The sequence below is a fragment of the Elephantulus edwardii genome, unplaced genomic scaffold, assembly GCF_000299155.1.
Source record: "Elephantulus edwardii isolate Elephantulus edwardi_28Jun2011 unplaced genomic scaffold, EleEdw1.0 scaffold00127, whole genome shotgun sequence".
NCBI classification, from domain to species: domain Eukaryota; kingdom Metazoa; phylum Chordata; class Mammalia; order Macroscelidea; family Macroscelididae; genus Elephantulus; species Elephantulus edwardii.
Genome location: NW_006399877.1, coordinates 2,412,237 through 2,437,859, shown reverse-complemented (window position 1 = coordinate 2,437,859; position 25,623 = coordinate 2,412,237). Strand labels below are relative to the sequence as shown.

The following is a 25,623-nucleotide window of genomic DNA, read 5'->3' as shown; positions in this document are numbered from 1 at the left end:
GCAGGACTTCGTTCTTGGAAAGGTGGGGGGTTACTATAAGAAGGGAAGACCCTCAAAAGATGGGTTGATAATGACTGCAGCGATGGACTCAAGTGTGGTGGAGACAGTAAGGATAGCACAGGACAGGGCAGGTTTTAGATCTGTTGCTCAAAGGGTCACTATGAGTTGTATTGACTCGCTGGCACGTAACGACTTCCTTCAGACCTTACTTCCCGTGGATGTGTCCCTGTGTATTTGTAGAGAAACATATCACGGCTGCCAACAGACATTCAAACTCATCCTGAATCTGACAATTATTTTTTGTTTCTCTGAGAGAAATCATGAGGCTTGTTCACTCATATGCATTTTGTTTTAGTCCTTAGACTGAAATTTTGACACTTAGCTCATTCATCTGGCAGTCTCACGATGTGGAGTCAGAAAGGGACTTCATTAGAACTCTGTAAAAGTCACATCAAAGGATGAGCATACAAGAATGCAGAACAGACCCGGGAGAGGTTTGCAGTCCTTTGGCATGGGGAAGTATTTCCTAAGTAGGTTATCAAAGTATAAAAATTCAGTAAAAATTAAACACCACAGAAAAGAATCAAAACAGAAGACAGTGTGGGGAGAAGTGGCCCCACAAACAGAAGGTAGACAGTCTCAGTATCCTGCAGACGAGGAGTCTGGGGAGAGGCTGTGAGGAGCCATTGACTGCAGGTCAAGCCAAGGTGCCCTCGGGCCTGAGGACTTGTGCAGCCCACCCTTCCCAGCAGCAGGGACACTTAGCTCGGGGGCAGAAGGTGGTGTTCCAGCAGGTCCTGTTCCTGGGCTTTGTCCTGAGGAAAGAACAGAGGCTGGACTGGAGATGGGGCCCTGGGGTAGCACAGCTTGTTCTAGACTAGACTGGACCAGAGGCAGCATGAGCACGCAGGAACAGGGCGCCGACTCTGTAAGTGCTGCTTTGCCCTGGAAAGGTACCTAGAGGGATGGCTGAAGCCACGGAGCCTGCACACAGCGCACGTTCCAAACCTGCAGGAAGAGGTCAGTGTGTCCTCCACAGGGTCTCAGAAAACACACGTCGGGTAGGGTGTTAGGAAGCTACTGATTGGAGTGCATATACTTCCTACACCACCACCCCGTTTTGTTCCCCTGAATTAGAGGGTGGTATAAATTGTAAAAGAAAAACTTAGCCACAGACATACATGATGTCGTGCGTGGCTGGGCTCTGGTCCTACCCTCACTGTCCCTCTTGTCCCCTCTTCTTAAGCATAACCTGTACTAGGGTTTCATCCTACCAAGCACAACACATTCAGCTACAGTGCAGACATGTCTAGCGACTCCTTACTGAATCCTGGGGCCCGGAGAACAGAGTTCCCTGAATGGACTTCCGCCTCCTCCCGTCCCATGTCCAGAGAAGGACCATCAGGCCCCACTTACACATAGCCTTTGGAGAAGTGGTGTGGGGCTGGGCTGGATCAGCTTCTGAGGTCAGCAGTAGTGGACCGTTTGTGAAAACACTCCTGTGGGTGAGAGTGAGACGAGCCATTCGGATACCATCTGTGTCTTTGCTGGGACCACAGAGCCATCACAGAGTTGTTTCTTTCTGTTTTACAGCCTCCCAAAGTGAAATGCTTGACCAAAATCTGGCACCCCAACATCACAGAGACCGGAGACATCTGTCTGAGGCAGGTCCTTTCTACTTTTCTCTGCATGTTTGTGTCATGGGCTTGATGGCGGTGCTTTTAAAATTGATGGCCCTGAGAGGAGATTGGGACACTCGCGCAAGGCCCTGGCCTGCCCCAGCACTGACCTCTGCCTGCTGGCTCCTTGTGGTTCAGGCCCAGCCTCCAGGAGAGCTTCAAAGGCAGGAGCTCCTCCCTCTTCTGCCATCTATTTATTATTCTTTGAAAATTTACTGCCTCCTGTTTAAAGGCAGACCTGTGCTCCATCAGTGTAACTAATTATAGTTTAAGGGAGAAAAATAAATCCAGAAAGCCAAAAGTGGACCTGGCTTGAGAAGACTGGGCTTGGGAACATGAGGTGTCTGTCTTCTTTGGAACAGACTGGGGGTCTGCCAGGGCCCATCTGAGCCACATCTGTGGGACTCTCGTGCAGAAGGGCACAAGGTCAGACAAGCTCCTTGCCCTCTTCCTTGACTGAAGGTAGAGGGTCTTAACACAGAGACCTGAAATTCTGAAACGGTGGATTTTAAAATTAGTGTTTGGGCTTATTCCTCCATTTTTGTCATTTCCTCTACTGAGGCCTGGATGCTAGATCCCTGCCTCGGAGCCCCATACGCCTTCCTCTCACATGTGACAGCTGCAGGACTCCAGAAGACCGGCAGCCCTCACGGGCCTCACTCACCTACTGTGTGACGTGAACCATGAGTTGCCTGCTTAGCTAAATGTCACAAGGCAGCCTGGAGAAAACAAGCCCAGAGCCGTCTGTGGTGTCCCATATCAGCGGGTGCTCCTCCTGACCTTTGGCTTCTGTATCTGTTGTAGTTTACTGCGAGAACATTCGATTGATGGCACTGGCTGGGCCCCCACCAGGACACTGAAGGTAGGTCTTCTGCCACCTCCAAGCCAGCCTTTCCTCCCACTAACACATCCGTCTGTCTGTCCGTCCTTCACCAGCCCAACCCTCACCTCATCCACAGCACCAGCTGCTACCAAGAGGTCAGGGACGAGGGATGCATGGATGAGAGAAAGCAGCTCAAGCTACCAGTTCCAAGATGAGAATGAAAATATGTGCAGAAAGACAAGACCTCACCCCGGAGAGAAAAAGCTAGAAAGACATTGAACCAAGTCATAAACGATGAGTTAGCACAGAGCGTGCCGGTTTTCATTTGATCTAGTGACGGGCTGCTCCTAGTCTCTTGTCCTTAACATAAACTTAGAGCCCATTATTACGCCGCAGTAGGGTAGTGGGCGGGCCTGAGGTCCAAGAGGCTACAGTTAGCCGCTTACTTTTTAAGATGACTTGGGAGTCTGACCTGACTTTGGAGATGGCGGTAGGTTTGGGGTGAGGCTGTCCCTGTGGCCTCATGGCATAGCGCTGGGTCAGCGGAGGGGACACCCTCATCATGCCCTCCCTGCCACGGATCGCGGTGCGTAAGGGAAGTGCTTGTGATCGTCTAGAGAAAAGCAGAGCACCGGAGGTGAGTTCTGCTGAGCGCGGTGCGTGGTCCACGCTCACGGATTGGAAATGCTTGAAGTGCTCAGGGGCCTGAAACTTGTTTTCTTTTGCAGGATGTTGTTTGGGGATTAAACTCTTTATTTACTGTAAGTACATTGATCACAATTCCAGTTTTTCTTCTTTTGCCTTCTGTTTTGACCATTACCCCTGAAATGATAGAAGCTGGTGACTTGTAAGGAGTTGGCCCGGGCTGCAGCCGAGTGCCCGTAAACTGAGTGGCTGCACCTCTTGTTTTGCACGGTCCGTGGTCACACCCCTGCGGTCCCTCCTCATCTCAGATGTCCTGTTTGGAGGAGGAATCCCATGCTCTCCTCCCTTCCTGCCTGGCCTGTTGCAGACCCTAGCTTTGGCGTTGTCCGGGGCTCCTTGCTGAGCAGCCAGGGAACTGGCCTGGCTGTCCTGGAAGGCCCGTGAGGGGCTAGGAAGGGCGCGGCTCAACAGGGTCACCGGGATGCCCTTCCATCCTGAGCTTTGTTGACGAGGACAGGCGCTAGGCTAGGTTGGACCTGCCGGGGAGTCCACACACTCACCGTCACCAGCAGCCGCATAGATCTTCCAGAACCCGTTACAACTCCTGTGACTCGTGAAGCAGTGTAGACTGCCTCCCTGCTGCGGGAGAATTAATGGAAGGGAATCTAAGACTTTGGCTTTTGGTTTGGTTTTTAAAGAAATCTGGTGGCACCAAGTTAGCTCCCCATTTCCTCTTCTCAAGTTTGCCTTCCATACCCTCTACATACTAAAGAGCTAATAAATGTGTAAATCAAATCTGTAGTGGTTATTCCCATGAATATTCCTACTAGGTCAAATATAAAGAGAATGGGAAATTTCATGTCTAACATCATTTGCAGGGTAGATACAGTGGGCAGCTTGTAGGAAGTGATCCTTGTATTTCTGCCCGTTTCCAAAATTTGGAGTCTAACCCTGGCACTGTCTGATCACCAGTGCTTCTGGCTTTTCTTGGTTTCTGACATCTGGTTGGTACAGTACCTGCTTTAACACGGTTCTGAAGAGAGTTCCCTCAGTGCGTCGTCGTATGTGGTGTGCTGCAGAAAGCAGTTCGTCAGAGAACAGATTTTACTACTCTGATTTTGACAAGGAGAAGTAGAAACTTCAGATGCGATCTCTGATCTTGAATCGGGCATCTTTTCTGTAGTGTTTCTTACAGGACCAGGGGCCAGGCCTTTGAGTGCTCTTCTGAGGATAAGGGACCCTGGGGCCCGTGCACCGGTGGCCTAGCCGCGGGGCCCGGTGTGGAGAGGATACAGACTGTTGAGGCTGCCGACACTCGTGCAGGAGGGTTAAGAATGCCCGGCCTTAAAGGCCAAGTTATTCTCACAAAGTAACTTAAAATAGGGAGATGTAGTTACAAGAAGAGTGCTGTATTTTGGTTTTCTCACATTTGTAACCAGATAGTTTTCATTTTCTGATGGCCAGAAACAGCCCAAGAAATTAAAGTGATTGCTACTCTCCTGCGTGCATGTATGCAGTCCCCTGTGAGTCACTGTTTTGGGGGAGAGGGTGCTTCGTTCTCACTGGGATTTCATAGTCCTCGGGCAATTCTACCCCGGCCAGTTAGGTCTCCTTTGGCCACTTCATAAAATAAGGACCTGTAGCAGAAAAGCAGATTCTCTGGTATTGACTTTTAGTTTCTCTTTTTAAGGATCTTTTAAATTTTGATGACCCACTGAATATTGAAGCTGCAGAACACCACCTTCGGGACAAGGTGAGCTGTCACCAGCTTGACGTGGGTGGACAGTGGGTACAGGGAGAGTGACTTCCTGTTGATGATTGTTAGGTACTGTCAAGTCATCTGTGACTCCATGAAACAGGCGGAAACGTTGCCGAGCTGAAGCACAGTGCTGTGGTCGTGTCAGTCCCTCCTTTGTGACCTTCCACTTGTCCAAGCACAATGTCTTCTGCCAGCAGCTTGTCCCTCCTGACAACATACTCAAAAGTCTGTAAAACAGCGCTTCACCGTCCTTTGCCTCTGAGAAGCACCCTGGCTGCACTTTCTCCAAGATCGATTTTGTTTGTTCTTCTTGTAATCCATGGAATTTTTCAGTACTCTTCAACTCCACAACTCAAAAACTCCATTCTTCAGTCTTTCTTACTCATTTACAACTTCCAGATCCGTGTAGAGCAATTGAAAATACCACGGCAGGACCAGGTGCAGCTTATTCTTGGAGCTGAAATCCTTGCTCTTTAGCACAAAGTGTCTTTGACAGCAGATTTCTCCAATACACCACATCTTTCGGTTTCTTGACTGATTTCCATGGATGGTGCTTATGGATCCAAGTGAAATGAAATCGACAAACTTCAGTCTTTTCTCCATCAGCCTTGTTGACTCTTGGTCCAATTATGAGGATTTTTGTTTTCTTGATAATGAAATGTAACCCATATTGAGAATGAAAAATAAGGGAGCACAAGCTGGAGTGTCAAGCAGTTTTTAGACACTCATAGAGCAGCCATGGTGAGGTTGGCACCAGACCAGGTCTTACTGAAAACACATTGTCCACTTATACATAGGCAAGGTGGAAATGCGTTCTGGCTGGAATTGGTTAATCTGATACAACTGTGCCTTCTTGGTATTTGCAAAAATTTAAGATCAAAGGTAAACATACACATGGCAACATACAAAGACCTAAAGTATCTTTCAGAAAAGTAAAAATGATTCACTGAAAAGGTGGCTGAGAACACAGGCACCAGCAGCCAGGCTCACTGATGTAAAGACACCCTTTATAAGTTCAGAAAGGAAAGGGAAGTGCATTTCACTCCAGGAGTCCTTGGCCAGGAGTGGCCATCTCCCCAGGGCTGTGGGCCCAGCCTGATGGGCCTGGTGCTGGGGGACAGGCTGCAGCGCTGGCCTGAGGACACAGCTGCTAACACCTCTCACTAGGACACCACAGCATCAGCCCTCACGGGGCACACAGGTCTTCGGTGTGGAGGAGTCGCAGGTGGGAGAGCTCGGAGGGCCGAGTGCTGAGACTGAGGCCACCCCTGTACCCAGCAGCTGCTGCTCATTGCCAGATGGGGGGAGGGGACGGACACACGCTGATAGACCTGACTGAGAGGGCATGGAGCGTGTCCACACTCAGGCCCTCCATGGCACTGCGAGTACCCACGATGAGCCCGGGCAGGATGGCCCTGTGGCTGGCAGTGACCTGATGCCCAATGTCGCTCAGGGCCAGGGAGCTTTAGTGCCGGCCTAGTGGGGAGCACTGTGGCCTGCTGGCCCCTGTGACACCTTGGCTTAGGGACCATTTTCCACTGGTGGTATCCCCACTGCTTCACTGTGGGAGACAAGACCCTGCAGGATCCCAGCCCTGGAGTGGGTGTTGAGCCCCAAGGATGCCCCCATCTTAAAAGGCAGTGGGCTTCAGAGATGCACATTTCTCATGACCTTGACCCACCGCCTCATCACTGTTCCGGCCTGCTGGGTGTACCCCACCACCCATCCCAGGAAGGCGGGTAACCCCTGCCTGCTGACCCCGCTGTGCCTTCCCTCCCTAACGCTCCCTTCTCTGCCCATGTGACCGCAGGAGGACTTCCGGAAGAAGGTGGACGACTATATCAAGCGCTTTGCCAGATGATGTGGGACAGGCCCCTGGGCCCAACGTTCGGACGAGCGCGAGCCCCGCCTCTCCAGCCTCATGTGCCCTTGTTCCTCCTGCGTGGTCAGTCCATGTTGTACCCAGAAGTGGAGAAGCCCACCGAGAGTCAGCCAGAGCTTGTCTTCTGGGTCCTAAGAGAGGTCTGCTTACCTGCCCGTGTTTTCCTTTATTCAAACTGTATATTGATGGGATCCTTGCAGAGCTTCATGAACTCACCTCCGGCTAGAGCTTGCTTTTCCCTGCCCAGTCCAGTGATGCAATACACGTTAGTGTAACCCGCAGACTGACAATAAGACACTGCTGCAGACTGAGGTTGGGTGCAGTTCTCTGTCCCCCAGAGTGTGGCCCCCACATATCCCCCCGCTCCCCAGAATGCATCCACCACCCAGAATCCACCGTCTACCTTACTGAGATGCGTATTTTATTTAATGTAAGTATATTTTGGAACAGATTTGTAATTTGTACAATTGAATGCTTTAATTATTTTTTTCTATTCATTTAGTTTGTATTTCATTGTACAGAGCAGACAGATGTGGGGCCAAGGAGCAAAGAACAAGGAATACAAAGCTTGAAATGGCGCTGCGTCTGTCCACGTGCAGTGCGAATGGCCAGCAGCCAGCACTTGGCTTCCTGGTCCTTCCACACTAGGTCTGGGTGACAGATGAATGGAGCCCTTCTGCACACTGCTCCCCAGCAAGGTGGGAGTTCCAGGACTGCTGTCCCCTTTGAACAAAACTCCAGCTAGCCCCGATCAGAGAGCCAGCCTGGCTGGCAGTGGGGATCTGCCCTGCAGTTGGTACCAACTTACAGGATGCCGTGTGCCCACTGCGGGGACAGCCTCCAGGTGGTGCAGGCAGCATGGGGACACCAGAGCTGAAGGTGGAACCAGGGAGTTCAAATGCACTGGCACATCTTTGTGGGCAGGCTGGCTGACTGCCTGGTGGGGGGAGACCTGGGCATCTGAGGGGGGACCTCCCACCAATGTCCCTCCCCTGCAGTGTCCCTCCCTCACTAGAGGCTGCAGGTCCCCTGGGCCCTGACCAGTCTCCTTGCCACGACTATGCCTGTGTGCCAGGCTCCTGGGGCAAGCACTCTGCCCTGGTGGTCTTGAACCCACGGCCCAGGGACACAGCCTCCCTTGGGGCTTTTATTGAAGCAAAGGGTATGAGAGCCAGAGTGGCCTGAACCACATGCAAAGGGGTGACCTCGGTACCTCAAGGCGCCTCCTGATTGCTTGGTGGGAGAGCACTGTCGGGAAGCACCCCAAGATGGGCTGTGACCTCTGATTGCTGCCTGGGGGGACACCCACCGTGCTGGCCAGACCCTGACAGCTCGGCACCTCCTCACTGCAATGGTGCTGTACTGCCCGCAACCCACAGCAGCACGGGATGCCTGGCCCTGCCCTGTGGCCACTCCTACCGGTCGGGTGACCCACCTCCCAGCCCATGGCTCCCCATGACTGCCCCCCATTTCCAGCAGGAGTGTGCGGCTGTCAGATTGCCGTCCGCCCCACTCCAGAGGGAGGAGACCCCAGGGTAGCGACACCCAGGGGTAGTGAAACCTCGCCCCCCAACCCCCCCCCCCCCGTGAGGACGCCCCAGGGGTGACGAGGCCCCAGGGTGGCGAGGGATTTCCCACAGCCAGTCCACGTCCCCGGGGCCGATAGGACCCTGGGATGACCACTGCTGGTCCCACAGCATGGAGCAGTTATAAGGACCCTGACCGCTGCCCCAATGCGCAGTCAGCTCCACTCAGGGCCTTGTGATCTGGAAGCAGTGTCCGAGTCCCACCTGGAGAGTCATACACTTTGACCAGGAAGTGGTACCTGGTTCTTAGCAGTTGGAGGCCGGGGCAGGTGGCCAGGACGCATAAGCAGACAGGATGTGACCTCCAGGCCAGGCCTCGGTCGCAAGGTGCCGCTGAGAAGTGCCTCCCGGCCTCTCCCTCCCACGTGCTGCCCCCAGCACTCACCTGCGTCCCTCCCTGCGCTGTGTCCATTAGCAGGATGGGCTCTGCCCATCCTGGACGCTGAACTCCACACCCAGGGTTTGGAGTCCTCTGTGTTCCCGACTGCAGCGAGGCTTGAGTCACTATGGGACAGACAACGTGAACAAGGCTCTGGGCAGTTGGCAATGTTCACAGATTCCACCCTGCCCTTGGGGACTGGCCTGTGGCGGGTCCCACTTCACCAGGACATCAGTGTCCTCCCTGCATCCAGTTAGGCCAGGCCCAGAGTATGCAGAACCAGAGCTTTGGAAATGAGAAGACTGGAGTGAACCCCCAGGCAGTGGTGGCCTGCAGATTGCCCTCGGAATAAGCACACTGGCCCCGGGCTACTGCCCCTTCCAGGACAGTGCAGCACGGGGCATGGGGTGCTCCAAAACTCCACTGTTTTTACATCTGACTGACTTGGTTAAAGGAAAAGGGACATGATGCTTGGAAGGGAAGGGGGTTGGTGTGAGAGGAAGACCCGCAGCCATGGCAACTGCCATGGGCTCTGCTGTGTCAGGAAGTGTGAGGACGGCACAGGATAAGACAGGCTTCAGATCTGTTGTTCATAGAGTTGCTGAGAGCCATGCTCGACTCGGTGGTACCTGACAGCAACTTCTAAAACAAAGCCTAACCTGGAAATCATCTCAGATTTACTGCAAGTTTTTTACCTTCCTTTAACATCTGGGACAATTAGAAGTCCCTGCTTTACTCCTTTCTGCTACCCTGCCTCGAACATCCCAGCATATTACAGTCCATGCTCTAAAAGCTTGTGGAGACCTGGGCCAGAGTGTGTGGGCACCACATGCAGGAAGTGGGACCGTTTCCACAGTGATGCCACTGTCAGGACCCCAGAGGAAGAGCACACTCCATCCCAGGGCATCAACACTGCTTTGAGACCAGGGGCCTTGGCCAGTGGCAGCCAGGGATGATGGCACCAACAGGGCTTGACCGCAGAGACTCTGCTTGCCAAGCACAAGGCTGTGTTCTGGAAGCAAAGATGGCATGGGCACGTCTAGAAACCCCTTTGGCAGCGGGGTAGGGAAGTCGCCAGCTTTGTTCTCACTTGGTGGTCGGACAGAGCTCTCTCCAGCCCACCACAGTTCTACATGTGTTACTGCCCTGTGCCACTTTTCCTTTCTGACAAGGTACATATTCATGGCACCACTGAGTCCTGCCTCAGCATTCCTCAGGAAGTCAGACTCGGTCCTTTCAGCAGGCTTCCAGCAGGTCATTTATCTGTATCCTGTATAAGTCAGAGTTTTATCGGACCCCAGGTCACTGCTGTGTACCTTCAGGATCACCTGGAGATCCTGTCTGTCCAGCAGTGTGGGGTCATCTTTTGTCACTACATTTTGGCCATCCTCACAGTACTTCAAACCTTTCCACCTTGCTGTTTGTTGCTCCCTTCATGGACTGTTACGTTGTTAGGTGCCATAAAGTAGGAACCGACTCCTAGCTGACCCTGCAGGGGCTGTAAACCACACAGGAGATTGTCCACCTTGCTCCCACTGAGCAGTTGCTGGACTTGAGGCACATGCCTTGGGAGTGTCAGCACAGTGCCTCAGCACTGAGACATCATACAGTGTGAGCGTAACTTAATGCGCTGAGAATCAAAAATGTGTTCGGCCCACTTTGTGATCATTTGTTACCATGGTCTGGAATTGAGCCTGAAATGGCTGTACCTGGGGTGGGAAGGCACATTCTCAGCAAAGAGCCACCTGGAATGGAAGTGAGCCCTTCAGGTTGTGGGGAAAAGCTTTCTGTAGGTCATGCTGCATCAGGCTTCCCACACCTCAGTCTCAACACTGTGATCTCAACTCATGGCTGAGACAGGTGAGGTCTGACAATGGGGTAACAAATCCTGCACAGAACAATCCTGTGAGAACCCTAAAGTCCAGTAGGCTAAGGAGGCCGGAGAGGTGTTAATACAGATCACAGCAGAGGGTGGACTTCACAGTCTGTGACTCCCTTGCTTCCTCTCCTTCAGCATGGGGGACCCTGGAGACTGCAGAGCCTTCTCTAGGTGGCCCATCACTTGTGCCCTGTGGGTTTGCTTGAGGAATTCTGGGTTACTGAAATTTTAAAGTGAAAACAGAGTCATTCTCTGGAAATCTCTCAACTGCTCAAGGGTAACACACATCTCCCATTGCCAAGTTTTGGGAAAATTCTCAAACTGCAACTCAATAAACCAGTCTTGCTAAGGATGAAAAACTGGGCAAGGAGGATTCTAAAATGACCCCAGGAAACAGGTGGAGCAGAATAACCTCACATATTGCTAGTAACTGACTCCATAGATTCTTTCTTACACAGGTAATTAATACGGAGTGAATGCGGCTGTGGTATTAGGTGCCCCCAAGCTGACCATGACTCGGAGCATGGACAGCACATCAGAACCTCGCCCTGTCAAGCACTATCCTCATGCTCTCTGGGATGCTAAGGCCCACTGGGAGGGTCACCGTGAATCCTGTGGGGGGGTCTTCTCTTTGGCTGACCCCTTACCTTTCCCAATTGGATGTCTTTTTCAAGGACTGTGCCCTCCTGATAACATGCCCATACTATGAGATGGTTTCCTCATCCAAGGAGCACCTCGAGACATTTCTTTTGGCAGTCCATAGGATAGCCAGTACCAACAACATAGCTCAAAGATGATTCTACTTTGGTTATCTTTATTCACTGTCCAGCTTTCAAATGCACAGGAAGCAACTGAAAAAACCATGACTTGCGTCAGGTACACCTTAGTCTTTAAATTGACATCTTTGCTCTTTAGCACTGTAAAATGAGCAAGAGACACACTGGGAGCTCCATATCTGACCTTTACCAGCTTCACAAGGGGCATCTGTCCCCATCCACAGCGTCAGTAACACAAAACCTATTCTCAAGAGGTCAGACATGTCCCCAGACTCCCATACCTCTTCCTACTCAACATCACTCTTACTGCTTTGCTGGGTTCAGAATCTGATGTGCGAGCTCACAGGTCACACAGAACCATATTGGTGGTTATGTGCCTTTGAGTTGCTTGCAACTCATAGCGACCCCTATGAACAAGAGCCCTAAATGCCGTTCTAACCTGCGCCAACCTTGCTATCAAACAAATTCATTCCCACCACTCCACTCACAGAATCGATCTATCTCATCAAGGGTCTTCCTCTCCTGTTCCATCCTTCCACTCTTCCCAACATGATGTCCCTCTCCACAGACCAGTCCCTCCTTGCAATATGCCCAAAGTGTGTCAGACGAAGCTTCAGAATCCTTGACTCCAGGGAACATTCTGGCTTCACCCTCTAAGACAAACCTGTTTGTTTTCCTAGCAGTCCATGGTACATTCAACACTCTTCTCCAGCACCACAGCTCAAAGGCATCAATTCTCTTTCTATCAACCCTATTCACTGTCCAACTCTCCGATGCATGGCATGTAATTGCAAAAGACTATATCCTGGATCAGGCGCACTTTAGTCTCCAGCCTGATGTCATTGCACGTCAGTACTCTTGAGAAGTCCCTCACAGCTGACTTTCCTATTGCAATTCATCTCCTGATTTCCTGGGGGCTGTTACCAAGAGTGTTGACTGTGGAGCCAAGCAAACTAAAACTGTTAACTGTCTCAATCTCTTCACCATCCATACTGATGCTGCCAGTTGGCCCAGTGGTGAGAATCTTTGTTTTCTTGATATTGATTTCCTGGCTGCCGGTTATGAGCCATATTAATAACCGTAAAGTCAAGACAGCTCCCAAAATGTGCTGCCCATAGGGACCTCAGCCTCATGGCTCCATGTGTTTCCAGGTTTTCACTGCTGCCAATACTGGTTTCCCTACTCAACTGCCCAACGAAGTTCTCAGTCCTGACAGTACTGGCTCTCCCCAGTTGTTTGCAGTTTAAGTCCTAACAAAAATGGCTTTCCTATTAACAAAGTTCTCTCAGTCCCGGCAATATTGGCTTTCTCCCCACGGCCAAAATCCCATCTTGTGTCAATTTTTCAGTTCAGCCATGGCTGCTGCTGCTGCTGTCATGCCAAAGTCCTACATTCTCCTGCCTCCTTTTTTTTTTTTAATTATTATTAAATTTTATTAGTTTCAATGAACATTCACAGGGATTCTGGGCTTTCACTCCTTCATTGCCGCACCATTCTCTCCACCCTCCTCCCCACTTTGTTCTTCTTCCCCCGCCATCCGAATGTCTGTTTTAATTGTCCAATTGCCACAGTGCTTGTCAAAGTCAGTTCTGATTAATCTCCTTTGTCGGTGTGTCCTTTGCCATTCCCTATCACTCCTCCCTGAGAGAGACTTCACCCTGAGTCATAAGGAAAAGGGGATGGCGTATTCTCTTAGCTACTTCCTGCTGAAAAGGGACACTGTGGGTTTCAGGGTGAAGATCTTCTCTCACTACTCTAAAGGGCCCCTGCCTCCTTTTCACCAGGCTGGAGAAGGTCAATCCTCTTGAAAATTGTTGAGACTGGCCAAATCTTTTGGGGAATAGAATGGTAGATAGCCAATCCCTTTGTGGTTAAGCCAACATGCTCCGTTCACTTATTCACAGTCATCCATGCTAAAAGAGCCGTACTGGAAGACAAACTCCATGAGCGCTTTGAAAAGGTTCTTGACAGCAGATGTTCCCAGCGCAGCATGCGTTTCGATTCCTTGGCTGCTCCTGTCAATGCTGACTGTGACTCCAAGTAAAATGAAATCGTTGACAACTTCAAACATTTCTCCACCTATCACGATGTTGCCTATTGGTCCAGTGGTGAAGAATTTTGTTTTCTTGATGTGAATAAAAGCTCTTTGCAGAGTTAAAGGTTGTTAAGAGGGAACACCTGGGGATGCCCCAGCTACTCATGTAGTGTGTGTTCCTAGGTCTTGTCCTGCTTATATTAGCTGAATGCTGGCCTTCTTGGTCTGAACTGCCTAAGGGTAAACATTTTGACTCAGTACATGATGTAAAGAGAAAAATGAAACAGGAAAATTAGAAATTTATAAAAGACCTAGTAGTAATTCAGAGGAAGTTAAAGCAGTTAAATTTCTCCTTCCTGTTTATTGAAGTTCACGCTGTACTGAAGGAATTGGTGAGATAGAGGGCCTCAGGCACTAATGGAATACCAGTTGACATATTTCATCAGATAGAGAGGTGGATGTGCTCATTAGCCTATGCCAAGAAATAAGGAAAATACCTGGCCCACTGACTGGAAGAGATCCTGTCTGTTCCCATTGCCAAAAAAAGGCGAATATAAAACGAACAAGGGTAGTGTGGAGATGGTTGTGTCCGATTTCTACAAAACTCCACAAGGGAGATCTGGAAGAGCACCCAGATACAGCCCGCAAATTTCAGGAAACAAGATACCTATGTGGTGGGATAGGGTACCTGGTGAGAAATGTATGTGCTTGGTGTTAAGGAAGGATAGAAATGAAATACGCCCTGCCTGAAGATCATTCTTTGCATAGTGTCTTCCCAAGTGCACATTAGTTCAGAGAACCAGTTTATGAGGGAATTGAGATGAAAGACTCGAAGAACACAGGTTCTTGGATGGAAGCCGTCTCAAGAAGCCAAGCAACCCAGGCTCTACCTGAGGTGAACATCTGATGACACATCTGGTCAGCGTGGTGAGAAAACCACCCCTCCGATGCCAAGACTGTAAAAAATGTCCTTCACCTGAGTAAATGGGCTTGTGGGTTAGATCCTGCAGATGGCGAAAGAGGAAGGACATATGAACGTGACTCTGGAAATGAAGTACAATACTGGGAAATGATGGACTTTTTTCATGGGCAGAGGACATGAATAAGCACTTCACTGAAAACACTCAGGAGGTCTGTAGACACAGGAGGGAACTCTGGTGGTTTAGTGGTAAGGACTTTCATTGCCAACCCAGAGGTAGGTGTCTTGACTCACCAGCTGCTCCACTGAAGAAAGATGGGCAATCTCCCCTCATGCTGTGTACTGGCCTGAGAGGCCACAGGAGAGTCAGCCATGAGTTCATTATGTTGTATATAACAGAGGATTAATGATCTGTTGGGTTTGAACCAAGGATTTGACTGCTGTAAAGGATATTTTGGCCTGGGATAAAACCCTTCATAGGACTCTTTAAAAAAAATTATATTGATTTGCATACAATTATTAATATACATTGTTTAATTCATATACTGTTTCACACATTCTTTTACTCATATTGTTTCATATGATCATTCCCATATGTTGTCTTTCCTTTGAATCTAATAGTAATTTCCTTATCCCTCTTTCTTCAAAGATCTGTTATTACCTGTTACGCTGTCAACTAAGCTGCAATCTCAAAGGCGCATGGTTCAGATCCACCACTGCTATGCAGGAGAAGGATGGGCAGTCTCCTCCTGTATGATTTACTGCCTCTGAAAACCTGTTGGAGGGTCAGCTATGAGTCAGTTCTGACTCGATGGCACAGAAGAAGGTCCTATCAGGTCCACTCCAATTCATAGCAACTCCACGCACAGTGGAGCTAATAGCTGCCTATTCTGATCCTTGCGCGTCTCATTAAAATACTTCATCTTCTCAAGCTACTCTGGAATCTGTGTCCAACACTTCATCAATTTTTCCATTTGCATTAGCTTCTTTATTTTCTAAACTTTCAGAGTTCCTGGATTTCTATTCATTCATTGTTGCACTTTTCCTGCCCACCCCTCAGTTTATTTCAATCTCTTTTTTCCTGATTTTTTATCTTTAGCTTATTTTCATATGTCATTGACATCATCCCACAACTAATTTGATCTTCAGCCATTAGTGTTCAATGCATCAAATCTATTTTTTCCTTTTTCAAATCTAGAGGTCGTTTTTAAATTCAGGTGGGATAAACTCAAGGTCATATTTTGGCTTTTGTGGGCTTGTGGTGTCATGGGTTTGCTGTTGAAAACGGCTTTGCTAGTCATCAGCTTTGAGTCTCACCACATGGCTGGGTGGGAACATGAAATAGGGTGTGTATAAATGGCTCTGTGTGTAACTGAATCAGGACGACAGAGGAAGAATTGATGCCGTTGAGATGTGGTGTTGGAGAAAAGTACTGACTATCCCCATGGACTGCCCAAAGAACAAGCAACTATGTCTTGGAGAAATTACAGCCAAAGTGTTCTTGGAGGCACATATGGTGAAGCATCATCTCACGTACTGTGGGCATGTTGCTAGGAGAGGAACATCATGCTTGAAAAGAGAGAGGGTCAGCAAAAGAAAGATCTTCAGAGCAGATGGACTGGCACAGTGACTGTAGCAGTGGGCTCAAGTGTCACAGATCATGAAGACGGCACAGGATAGGAAAGGGTTTAGATCTGTTCTTCAAAGGGTTGCTTTGAGTTGTATTCAAGGGAGCTCTGGTGGCTTAGTGGTAAGGGCTGTGCTGCAGTCCTGAGTTATACTCAGCTTGACACCTAACAACAACATGAACAACTCATTTATACCCCTGAACCAATGGGTAACACCATGACAGAGAAAAGATTGAAGTTGTCGACAACTTAATTTTACTTGAATCCACAATTAATATCCACAGTAACAGCAATGAAAAGAAAAAAACCCACATCAAAACACATGTTGCAGTGGGAAAGTCTGCTGCCACAGACCTCTCCAAAGTGCTGAAGATGAAGGAGGTCTGGTTTTGTTGGAGGTATCTGTTTTGTTTTTTATTGGCTTGCATATATTCATATACAAGATGTCTGCTTAAAGACTAAAGTGTACCTGACCCAAACCACAGCATTTTCAATGCATTTGAAGGTTGGGCAATAAATAAGGATAATTTAAAAAAAGAATCAGTGCCTTTGAATTGTGACGCTGGTGAAGAATACTTTATCTTCCATCAACTGCTAAAAAAACAAAGAAAGCATCAGTCTTGGAGGAAGGATAGCCAGGGTGTTCCTGGAAGATAAAGATGGTGAAACCTTGTTTCACATATTATAGGCATATCATCAGGAGGGTCCAGTCTTCGGAATGAAGACATTATGCTGGGAAAAGGTCAAAGAAAAAACGCTCTTTAACAAGATGGACTGACTCAGTGACTATAATAATGGACTTCAGCATAACAAAGATCACGAGAATGACAGAGGATAGGGCAAGATTCAGAATTGTTGTTCATAGAACGCCTGTGAGTTGTAGTCAACTCAATATCACATAACAACAAATGATGGGATTAGTTTTCCCATTTCACCATGTTTAAACTGAGCAGGTTTAGCTGCAGAAGATTGGAATTTCTGCAAGGAAAAAGAGGCAAAAAATGCAGTGTCACTCCTTCACCAATCCAGAGCCCCATGCCAGGAAGACTGAAATCTACAGGAGAGCACCAGCAGCTGCAGTGAGGAACCAGAAACTAACAGAGACAGAGCTGACCTGAGACTAAGCCTTGGGTCTTTGCACAAGGTTAGTGGAAGACTGAGGAGGTCGGTGATGAAACAGCATAACTGGCAGGACTAAGAGAGCTTTGTAATACAAAACTGAAAGCTGATGGGGAATTGTATCCTGCAGCCAACCTGAATTGTAATTTGTAAAGTTCTCCAATAAACTCCATAACTGCCAGAATGGTTCTATAAGGTCTGTATAGCTGTTGCAAAGGACTGTGGACTAGTATTAGAAAAGTCAAAGTTGTGGATGGACAATTGTTAGAAATTACTTTTGGAACGCGTCTGGGGTATGTCTGGCCTCATGAATTAACTTTGCACTGTGGATGCTGTTTATGAGGACAGTTCCCCTCATGGAGCTAGTGGGCCAGATGGAGTCATATCCAGGACTTCCCCACTCTTGTACAGCTTTTCATTTTCTTCAGTTCTAGTAAAACTTGCATATGAGAAATTTATGGTCTGCTCCACCACTCATCCTTGCTTTTGTTCTGACTACTGATATATTTTTTAATTGGTTTGCATCTAATTGTTCATATACAACATGCTTTGTGCATGTCCTTTGTATTTTATACAATCATATACATTTTATTGTATTTAATTACCATTCTCTGCCTAGTATTATCCCATTTTGCCAATCTCCTTTTTAAAGAATTTTTTTTACTTTGTACGGCTTTGTTTCCAAAGTTTGTATACATTGTTTTTCACACTGGATCTTCCCCATTTCCTTTACCCAACCCTCCTTCTACCCATCAAATTGTGCAACACTATGATTAGCCCCCTGTCCATCCTCACTCCTCTGCTCCAATGCTCCCCACCCCCCTGAATCTTCATGCATATTTTACTATTTATTTCTACAACACTGGACTTAAACAGTATTTGTCCTTATAGGACTGAGTTAGTTCACTCAGCATAATGCTCTCCAGCGCCTCTCAAGTAATTTTTCAAATCATTGCTGCTGCATGCGTGTAGTATTTAATCATGTGAATATACCTCAATTTCTCAATTCATTCAGTTGTGGTTGGACATTTCCATGATCTTACAATGGTGAATAACACTGCTATGAACATTGATGTACAAATCTGTTTCTCTTTTTTAATTTTCCCACAGTATATTCCAAGCAATGGAATAGCTGGGTCATATGGAATTTCTATGTTAAACTTAGAAAACACCAAACTTCCTTCGAGAGTGGTTACACCAATTTTACAGCCACACCAACAGTGTATAACAGTTCCTTTCTCCCCCTTGCATCCATGTTTTCCTAATTAGCTTTGACTCATCTTCATTTTTATTAAAGTCAACTTGAGGAGAAAAAAAAAAAGAGTTCCTTTCTCTCCAATATTTATTACTTGCTGTTCTGTTAAACTTTGCCACTGCTACTGGAGCGAGATGGTATCTCAATGTGGCTTTTTATTTGCATCTCTTATTGCCAATTATTTTGAGCATTTCTTCATGTTCATTGGCCATCTGAATATCTTCATCTGTGAATGGTCTTTCCATGTCTTTTTTTTAAAGCCCTGTAGGATTCTGTAAACTTTTGTTATGAGATCCTTGTTTGAAATGGTACTTACTGCCAAATGTTTTTTCCTAGTCAGGTTTTCTTTTCAGTCTACTGGAATATGTTTTCCATGCACATATGGATTTTATCTTTAGAAGGTCCTGTTCATCATTTTTATCCTCTCCTGGTTATATATTTCTGGCTGTATTTGTCAGCCTTTTTAAGATTAGTCCTCTTTTATGTCTTATGATCTTTATGGTTCCAGGCTTTACCTCTAGGTCTCTGATCCACCTGGAGTTTATTTTTGTGTATGGTAAGAGGTGTGCATCTTGCTTCAGCTTTCTGCAGGCACTTGGCTAGTTTTGCCAGCACCATTTGTTGAAGAGGTTGTTGTTTCCCCATTTGATAGATTTTGTCTCCTTGTTGAGTATCATTTGACCATAAAGATGGATTAATTTCTGGGTTCTCTATATTCTATTCCATTGTTCTATGTGTCTGTCATTGTACCAGTACCATGCTATTTTGGCTATTACAGCTGTGTAGTAGGTTTTGAGATCAGGGAGTGTCAAGCCTCCCACTTCATTCTTGTTATTCAGAAGTACTTCGCTTATTCAAGGTTTCTTTCTTCTCCAAATAAATTTGTCAATTGCCTTTTCTCTTTCAAAAATTAGTTTGGTATCTGTATTGGGATTGCATTAAACATGAAGATTGCTTTTGGTAAGATTGTCATTTTTACTATATTGAGTCTTTTTATCCATGAACAGGGAACATTTTTTTTTCCTTGTCTTTTGTTGTGTTTCATAGAACTGTTTTGTAGTTTTCTTTGTATAAGTCTTTTGTGTCTCTAGTTAGGTTTATTCCGAAGTATCTCAATTTGTGGTTGGCTACTGTAAATGGTATTATTACTTTCCTTATCTGTGTTTGTTACTGTAGAAGAATCTTACTTTTGTATATTGATCTTGCACCCAGCCACTCTACTAAATTGATCTACTAGCTCTAACAAGTTTGTTTTTGTTAAGTCCTTGGGGTTTTCTGTATATACTATCATGCCATCTGCATAAAGCAACACTTTAATCATCTCTTTTCTTTTGCTTTTTTTTAAATTTTAAAAAAAATTTTTTTTTAATTAAATTTTATTAGTTTTAATGAACATTTACAGAGATCCTGGGTTTTCATTCATTCATTGTTGCACTGTTTTCTCCACCCTCATCCCCAGTTCGTTCTTCTTTCACCCCCCCCCCCATGTCTGTTTTAATTGTTAATCATCTCTTTTCTGATCTGGATGCCTTTTATTTTCTTCTCTTGTCATACTGCCATAGCAACTACTTCCAATAAATATTAAATAGGAGAGATGACTAGTGGACATCCTTATCTGGTCCCTGTTCTCAAGAATGCTTTTAGTCTTTGTCCATTGAGAATGATATTGGCTCTTGGTTTTGCATATACACTTTTCACTATGTTGAGGAAAGTCCCTTCTATTCCTGTTTTTTAAATTTTTTTTATTATTTTGTGTGTGTGTGTGTGTGTACCGTCAAATCAGATCTGACTGGTACAGGAGATTTTCCCTCCTTCCCCGGCAGAGCATCTGGTGGATTCGAACCATGCGCCTCTGGGATTGTAGTTGCAGCTCCTTACCACTAGGTCACCAGAGCTTCCCTTCTATTCCTGTTTTGCTGAGTGTTTTAATCAGGAAGGGATGTTGGATTTTCTGACTACTGATATTGAACTTTTCCACCAATGTAGTCAGTTTGACTCCCAAGTAACCAGTTAGATAAGGTCAATGTGTATAGCCGTCATTTGTTGTTGGGGTGTTTTTTTAAGTATTTGCAATGATTAAAACACTGATTGTACAGAAGTTTATTATGCAATCTCTGGCCTTATTTCCATCACCAAGGCCGTATTTTCCAACTACCAAGCCTTTGTTGTTGTTCTTTTCAGTTTTTGCATTCTAGTCACAATTATTATTTTTTTTAGTCACAATTATTATTAATGCATCTTTATTATGTGTTCAATTATCACCAATTGCAGTAATCTGAGTGCCTTCCAAGCTGAGCAGCTCAATGTTCCGTTGCTGTTTATAAGGTCTACACTGGCCAGATGTCACAATTTTTTTCAGAATGAGATCACCAGGTTCTTTTTCCTAGTCTGGTTCAGTCTGGAAACTCCCTGAAATCTGCCCATTAGGGGTGACTCTGCCGGTGTTTGTAACATCTGTAGCAGGTCTTCTATCATCACATCAGCCAAGCTGCCACTGCATGGCAGAGCAATAGAGCAGTGTCCAAAAGCACACAATTTTTATTTATGTATTTCCAATATATATTTATTTACATATTCCCTGAAATATGATAGAGAATAGTTTAATGACTGTCAATTTGTAGGAATAAGAGAGATGCAAGTTTGTTAATAAGAGGGCAACACCCAAGGATTTTTCATATTGAAAGGGTCTATCTTGACTATAGTAGTAGATACAGAAAGCTACATGTGCTACAAATTGTTCACACAAACATACAGCACATACGCACACGGATGAAGTAAAACTCGGGTCAAGAGTAAGAATAAACTCAATGTCAGAATTGTGTAGGTGAATGTTAACCCTGAGGTGCTGGCATAAGTGACAATCATTTTAGGTCTAAACTAAAGCTCTTTCAGTGAAATGCCAGTCTGACCTAGAGATGTGTGATCTCGCTGAAAAGACAACTCAAGTCTTTCAGTCAGTTTAACTACTTGTAAAACAAAGTAGGCGTAAATCAGGATTTCTGGCTTCAGTGAAGAATGTCTGTGGCAGACAGCTGTTAAGACTTTATTTAGCAACAATCAGGAATATAAGAGGCACTGAAGAGTAGACTGGGGGAGGGAAGAAATTGTGCAATGAATAAATATAAAAAATAAATGTTCATTCAGATTGGTCTAAAAGAACACCTTTGTCAGTTACATCCTCCAAGAAGTTAGGAATAAGATTGGAATTGAAAATGTTTAGAGTGTGACTAATAATGCTGTTATCAAGGTGAAGGGAACAAGCGTCAAACAACTGTCAGTCTGCCAATGCCCCCCAAATAGACCTAATTTTCAAATGCTGACATGTTTGTCAATTTTGCTGACTCTGTAAATCTGCCACAAAAATAGAGATTAAATGTGTTCCTTTGAGATAAAAGAGAAATAGATTGCTGATTTAAAACTAACCCACAGGAAAAAGCATTGTTAAGTAACTCTTGGCATGTAATGACCTCAGAAAAAAATAAGGCAGTTGATGTTTAACTGTAAATTTTGCAATCCTTCTTCCACTATGAGTGCCAGCCTTTGGCCTGATAAAAACTGCTCCGGAAAAAACTCCCAAAGAAAGAACTGCTCATGCTTCCTGCAGTTGAAGGCACACTGTGTCCTTCTATGTGAATGGTGGTCATGAGTGTCTGTTTCTTCAAGTATATGCATGTTCTTAATCCCAGAAGAGCATAAACCTGTCTCAAGCTGAAAGATCTGAAATCCTTACAAGAGAAAATTAAGTTACGGCTCCACTCCAATCACAGCACAGCCTGTAAAGGAAGCAGCAGTGTCCACGTAGGTCACGGGTGGAGGCAGAGGCCACCCTGGGGTCCACTAACCCCGGGAGGTCCACTTCCCTGGGAGTCCACTAACCCCGGGTCCACTAACCGTGGAGTCCACTTCCCTGGGGTCCACTAACCCCAGAAGGTCCACTAACCGCGGGGTCCACTAACCCCGGGAGGTCCACTAACCGCGGGGTCCACTAACCCTAGGGCCCACTAATCCCTGGTCTACTAACTCCGGGTCCACTTTTCTGGGGTCCACTAACCCCGGGGGTCCTCTAACCGTGGAGTCCACTTCCCTGGGGTCCACTAACCCCCAGGTCCACGTCACGTCCAGGCAGCTCGATGCCCCTGCGCACGCGGAGGCGGGGATGGGCGGGCAGGCCTTTCTATGGAGAGCGTGGACACTGGGGGCCAGCGCGGAGGCCCGGGCGGCGGACACCAGGGATGCGGTCAGCGAGGGCCCGCGGGGGAGGGCGGCCATGGCGGGCGGCGGGCACAGTGGCCGCTCGGGGCCTCACCGCGCCGGGGCTTCCTGTGCGCAGTCCCGGTGGTCAGCGGCCGAGTCCTCTCCCGGGCCGCACGCAGCGCCCCCTGACCGGCCCCCGTGGTCAGCGGCCGGGGTCGGGCCGCACACAACACCCCCTGACCGGCCCCCGACGGTCAGCGGCCGGAGTAGGACCCCCCGCCCGGTGCTTCCAGCAAGACGAGGGCTGAACGGCTCCCGCCCCGCCCGGGCTCCGCCCCCCTGACGCACCGGAAGTGCTCCCCACGCACCGGCCCACATGACCCCGCACAGCCAATCACCCGGCTCCGCGAACTCCACGGCTAGCTCTCTGACGCTCCAGGATTGGCGGGGTGTGGGCAGCTCAGCCAATCCGAGCGCACGTTGGCCTGGCGGTCCCGCCCCCTCCATGCGGCGCTCGGGGCTTCCGGAGGGGCTGGGCGCGCTGGTCCAGCGGCGTGGACAGCGGTGGTGGGCTTCGATGGCCGCGGGCTGGGAGCCGCGGGCGAATGCGCGCGTGGACAGGGAGGAGAGCTCGCCGGAGAGGTGTGCCGTGGGGGTGGCCGCCGCTGGGAGCCCGCGGGGCGGCGTGGTCGGCGGCCGGGTGACCGCGGGGGCGGCCCGGGAGCGGGACGAGGTCTGGGAGGACCCCGGAGGGGACCTTGGGGCTGGACCTTGGCCGACGCCACGTCCAGCGCAGAGGGACGCAGCCTTGCAGGAGGATCCGTGCTGGCCGAGAAGACGAGCCTGGCGGTGCGGGGCGGCCGCGAGGGCAGGGCCGGCTGGGCAGCTGTCCGCGGGCTGACCGCATCCCGGCCGGTGTCACGGCGCCCGTGGAAGCTTTCGGGGGCTTGTTCCGGGGGCTCCTGAGGTTGGAGCAGGTCGTGATGAGTTACATTTAGAGTGAACTTCTGCCGACTGTGGAGAGAGGAGCGAGGCGGGGAAGGAAGGGAACGTTTCTAATGTTCTTTAGTGATAATTCGGGAAGGAAGGAGGCGAGGAGGAGCGAGGACCTCACAGATGGCGCCCCCACATTGGCCTGAGCGCCCGAGAAAGGGGCCTTTCACAGGTGGGGAGACGGGAGGACCTGCTCCAGCGCTTCCCCACCTGCCAGGAGCCACTTCCTCAGGATGAGGACACAGTGTGCAGTCTGAGTGTCAGGACACCGCGGTTCAGCCCTGCAGCGCCTCTGCACTGACCCAGCCGACCGGGAGGGTGGGAGTGCATGCAGCTCGAGCCCAGCCCCACATCAGACCTTCTCTCCCCAGATCAGACCTTCTCTCCCCAGATCAGACCATCTCTCCCCAGATCAGACCCTCTCTCCCCAGATCAGACCTTCTCTCCCCAGGCCTTCTGCTTTGAGACAGAAAAAGAGACCAAGTGGACTGGGTGGAGAAGGGATCCCCAAATCTTTATTCTTTTCATTTCTTCCCTGGTAGAAAGCCAAGGAGTTTCATTATCCCATCCACTATTGATAGCACCTTAAGGAAAGGCTCCATAAATGGAACAAAGTGATAAGTAAAATATTCGTCTATAATTCAAGCCATACATTCGCTCACAAAACAGTGTCTGAAGGTCTACCACTGCCCAGCAAACACCAGCTTGCTTGATAAGTTCCTGGAACATATTTCTGTGTGGTGGGATTGATGTCAGCGCACATGCAGCCAGTCACAGCCAGACCAGGAGAAAACAGCAGTGTTAAGAGGAATGACTGGCCAGACTTCTCTGAGGCTGCACTTAGCTTCCATTTCATTTTAAACAGTTGATAGGAAAGGAGTTACGTTATTCAAAACCAAAACCTTAACAGCCATGGCTAATATTTTTTTAAATTAATTCAAATGAAAGTTTACAGAGATTTTGCATTGCCATTCATTCCTTGTTGCACTTTTCTCCCCGCCCAACCTTCTCCCCCAGTTTGTTCTGCTCTCTGAAAAGTAAAAGAAAATTTTTTTCATTGTTATACAATCCCTCCCTCCAAGTCCACTCCACTGTGCAGCCTTCGTTCTGGACTCCTGTCATGACAATAATACCTAATCACATATCCCTTTTAAACAGTTTTCTCCCTCATCTGTTTCAATGCAGTATACATAATTTATCCCATCTTTCTCAGTCTCCCCCCAACCCTGATGTCAGTCAGTTTTACAGCAGTGGCACTATTTGTCCTTTTGTGACTGAGATATTTCACTCAGGATAATGCCCTCCAGGTCACCCATTTTGTATACTATTTCATGAGTTCCTTGTTTTTCAGTGCTGCATAGAATTCCGTTGTGTGAATGTACCACAGCTTCTCTATCCATTCGTTTGTTGATGGGCACTTGGGTTGTTTCCAGCTCTTTGTTACTGTGAACAGAGCCGCAATAAACATGGGTGTGCATCATGACTAATATTTTCATTAGCATTTTTATGTGATTGCTTTAAACACCATTATTGATTTTAAAACAAGCAATATAGTTAATACCATCAGGCAAGATCACCTATAGACACAGAGTTACAGTTTTGATGGTTTGATACTAGAGAAAAAGATTTACACATCAGTTTTACCAAATCCTCTTTCTGGACATCTGTATAATCCAAGAAGTTTGCTTTAACATCTGATAACTGAAGTCTCTGCCATGTAACTGTGAACAGGTGTTGGAGATGCATCAGTGTATAAAACCCAGTGTGTTCAGGAAACCGGTGTTGAGTTACAGTCTACTGAGGCAGGCAGAAGAAGAAAGAATTGCGTATGCTGAGTGGTCTGACAGAATGGGAAAGTGACTGCAGTTTTAGGGACCTGGGGAGGGTCCAGTAGGGCCAATTGGAGCAAAGACCAAAAGAAGTAACATGAGGATTGGGAGTGAGGGTCATCTGAGGGAACAGCCTGCACGAAGCCTGCCTTCTCTCTAGACGGTTGGGTCTGGGAACACAGTGAGGGATGAGAAAAAAGGCAGAAAGGACCTGTTTCCTACCTTTGGGTTGTCAGGGCAGCT

At 47.9% G+C, this 25,623-nt stretch overlaps 1 protein-coding gene across 3 annotated transcripts in view; it reads left to right on the top strand.

Annotated features, from left to right (window-relative positions):
* The window catches only part of UBE2F (ubiquitin-conjugating enzyme E2F (putative)), a 28,972-nt gene extending 22,205 nt beyond the window's left edge, over positions 1-6,767 (top strand). For 2 of the 3 annotated variants that reach the window (XM_006893445.1, XM_006893443.1), the window contains 5 exons: positions 1,594-1,664; positions 2,484-2,541; positions 3,231-3,263; positions 4,838-4,900; positions 6,717-6,767. In XM_006893445.1, coding sequence (XP_006893507.1) covers positions 1,594-1,664; positions 2,484-2,541; positions 3,231-3,263; positions 4,838-4,900; positions 6,717-6,767 — 276 coding nt within the window. The remainder of the gene's footprint in view (positions 1-1,593; positions 1,665-2,483; positions 2,542-3,230; positions 3,264-4,837; positions 4,901-6,716) is intronic. The other variant, XM_006893444.1, reaches the window with a different exon arrangement.
* Positions 6,768-25,623: the final 18,856 nt, after the last annotated feature.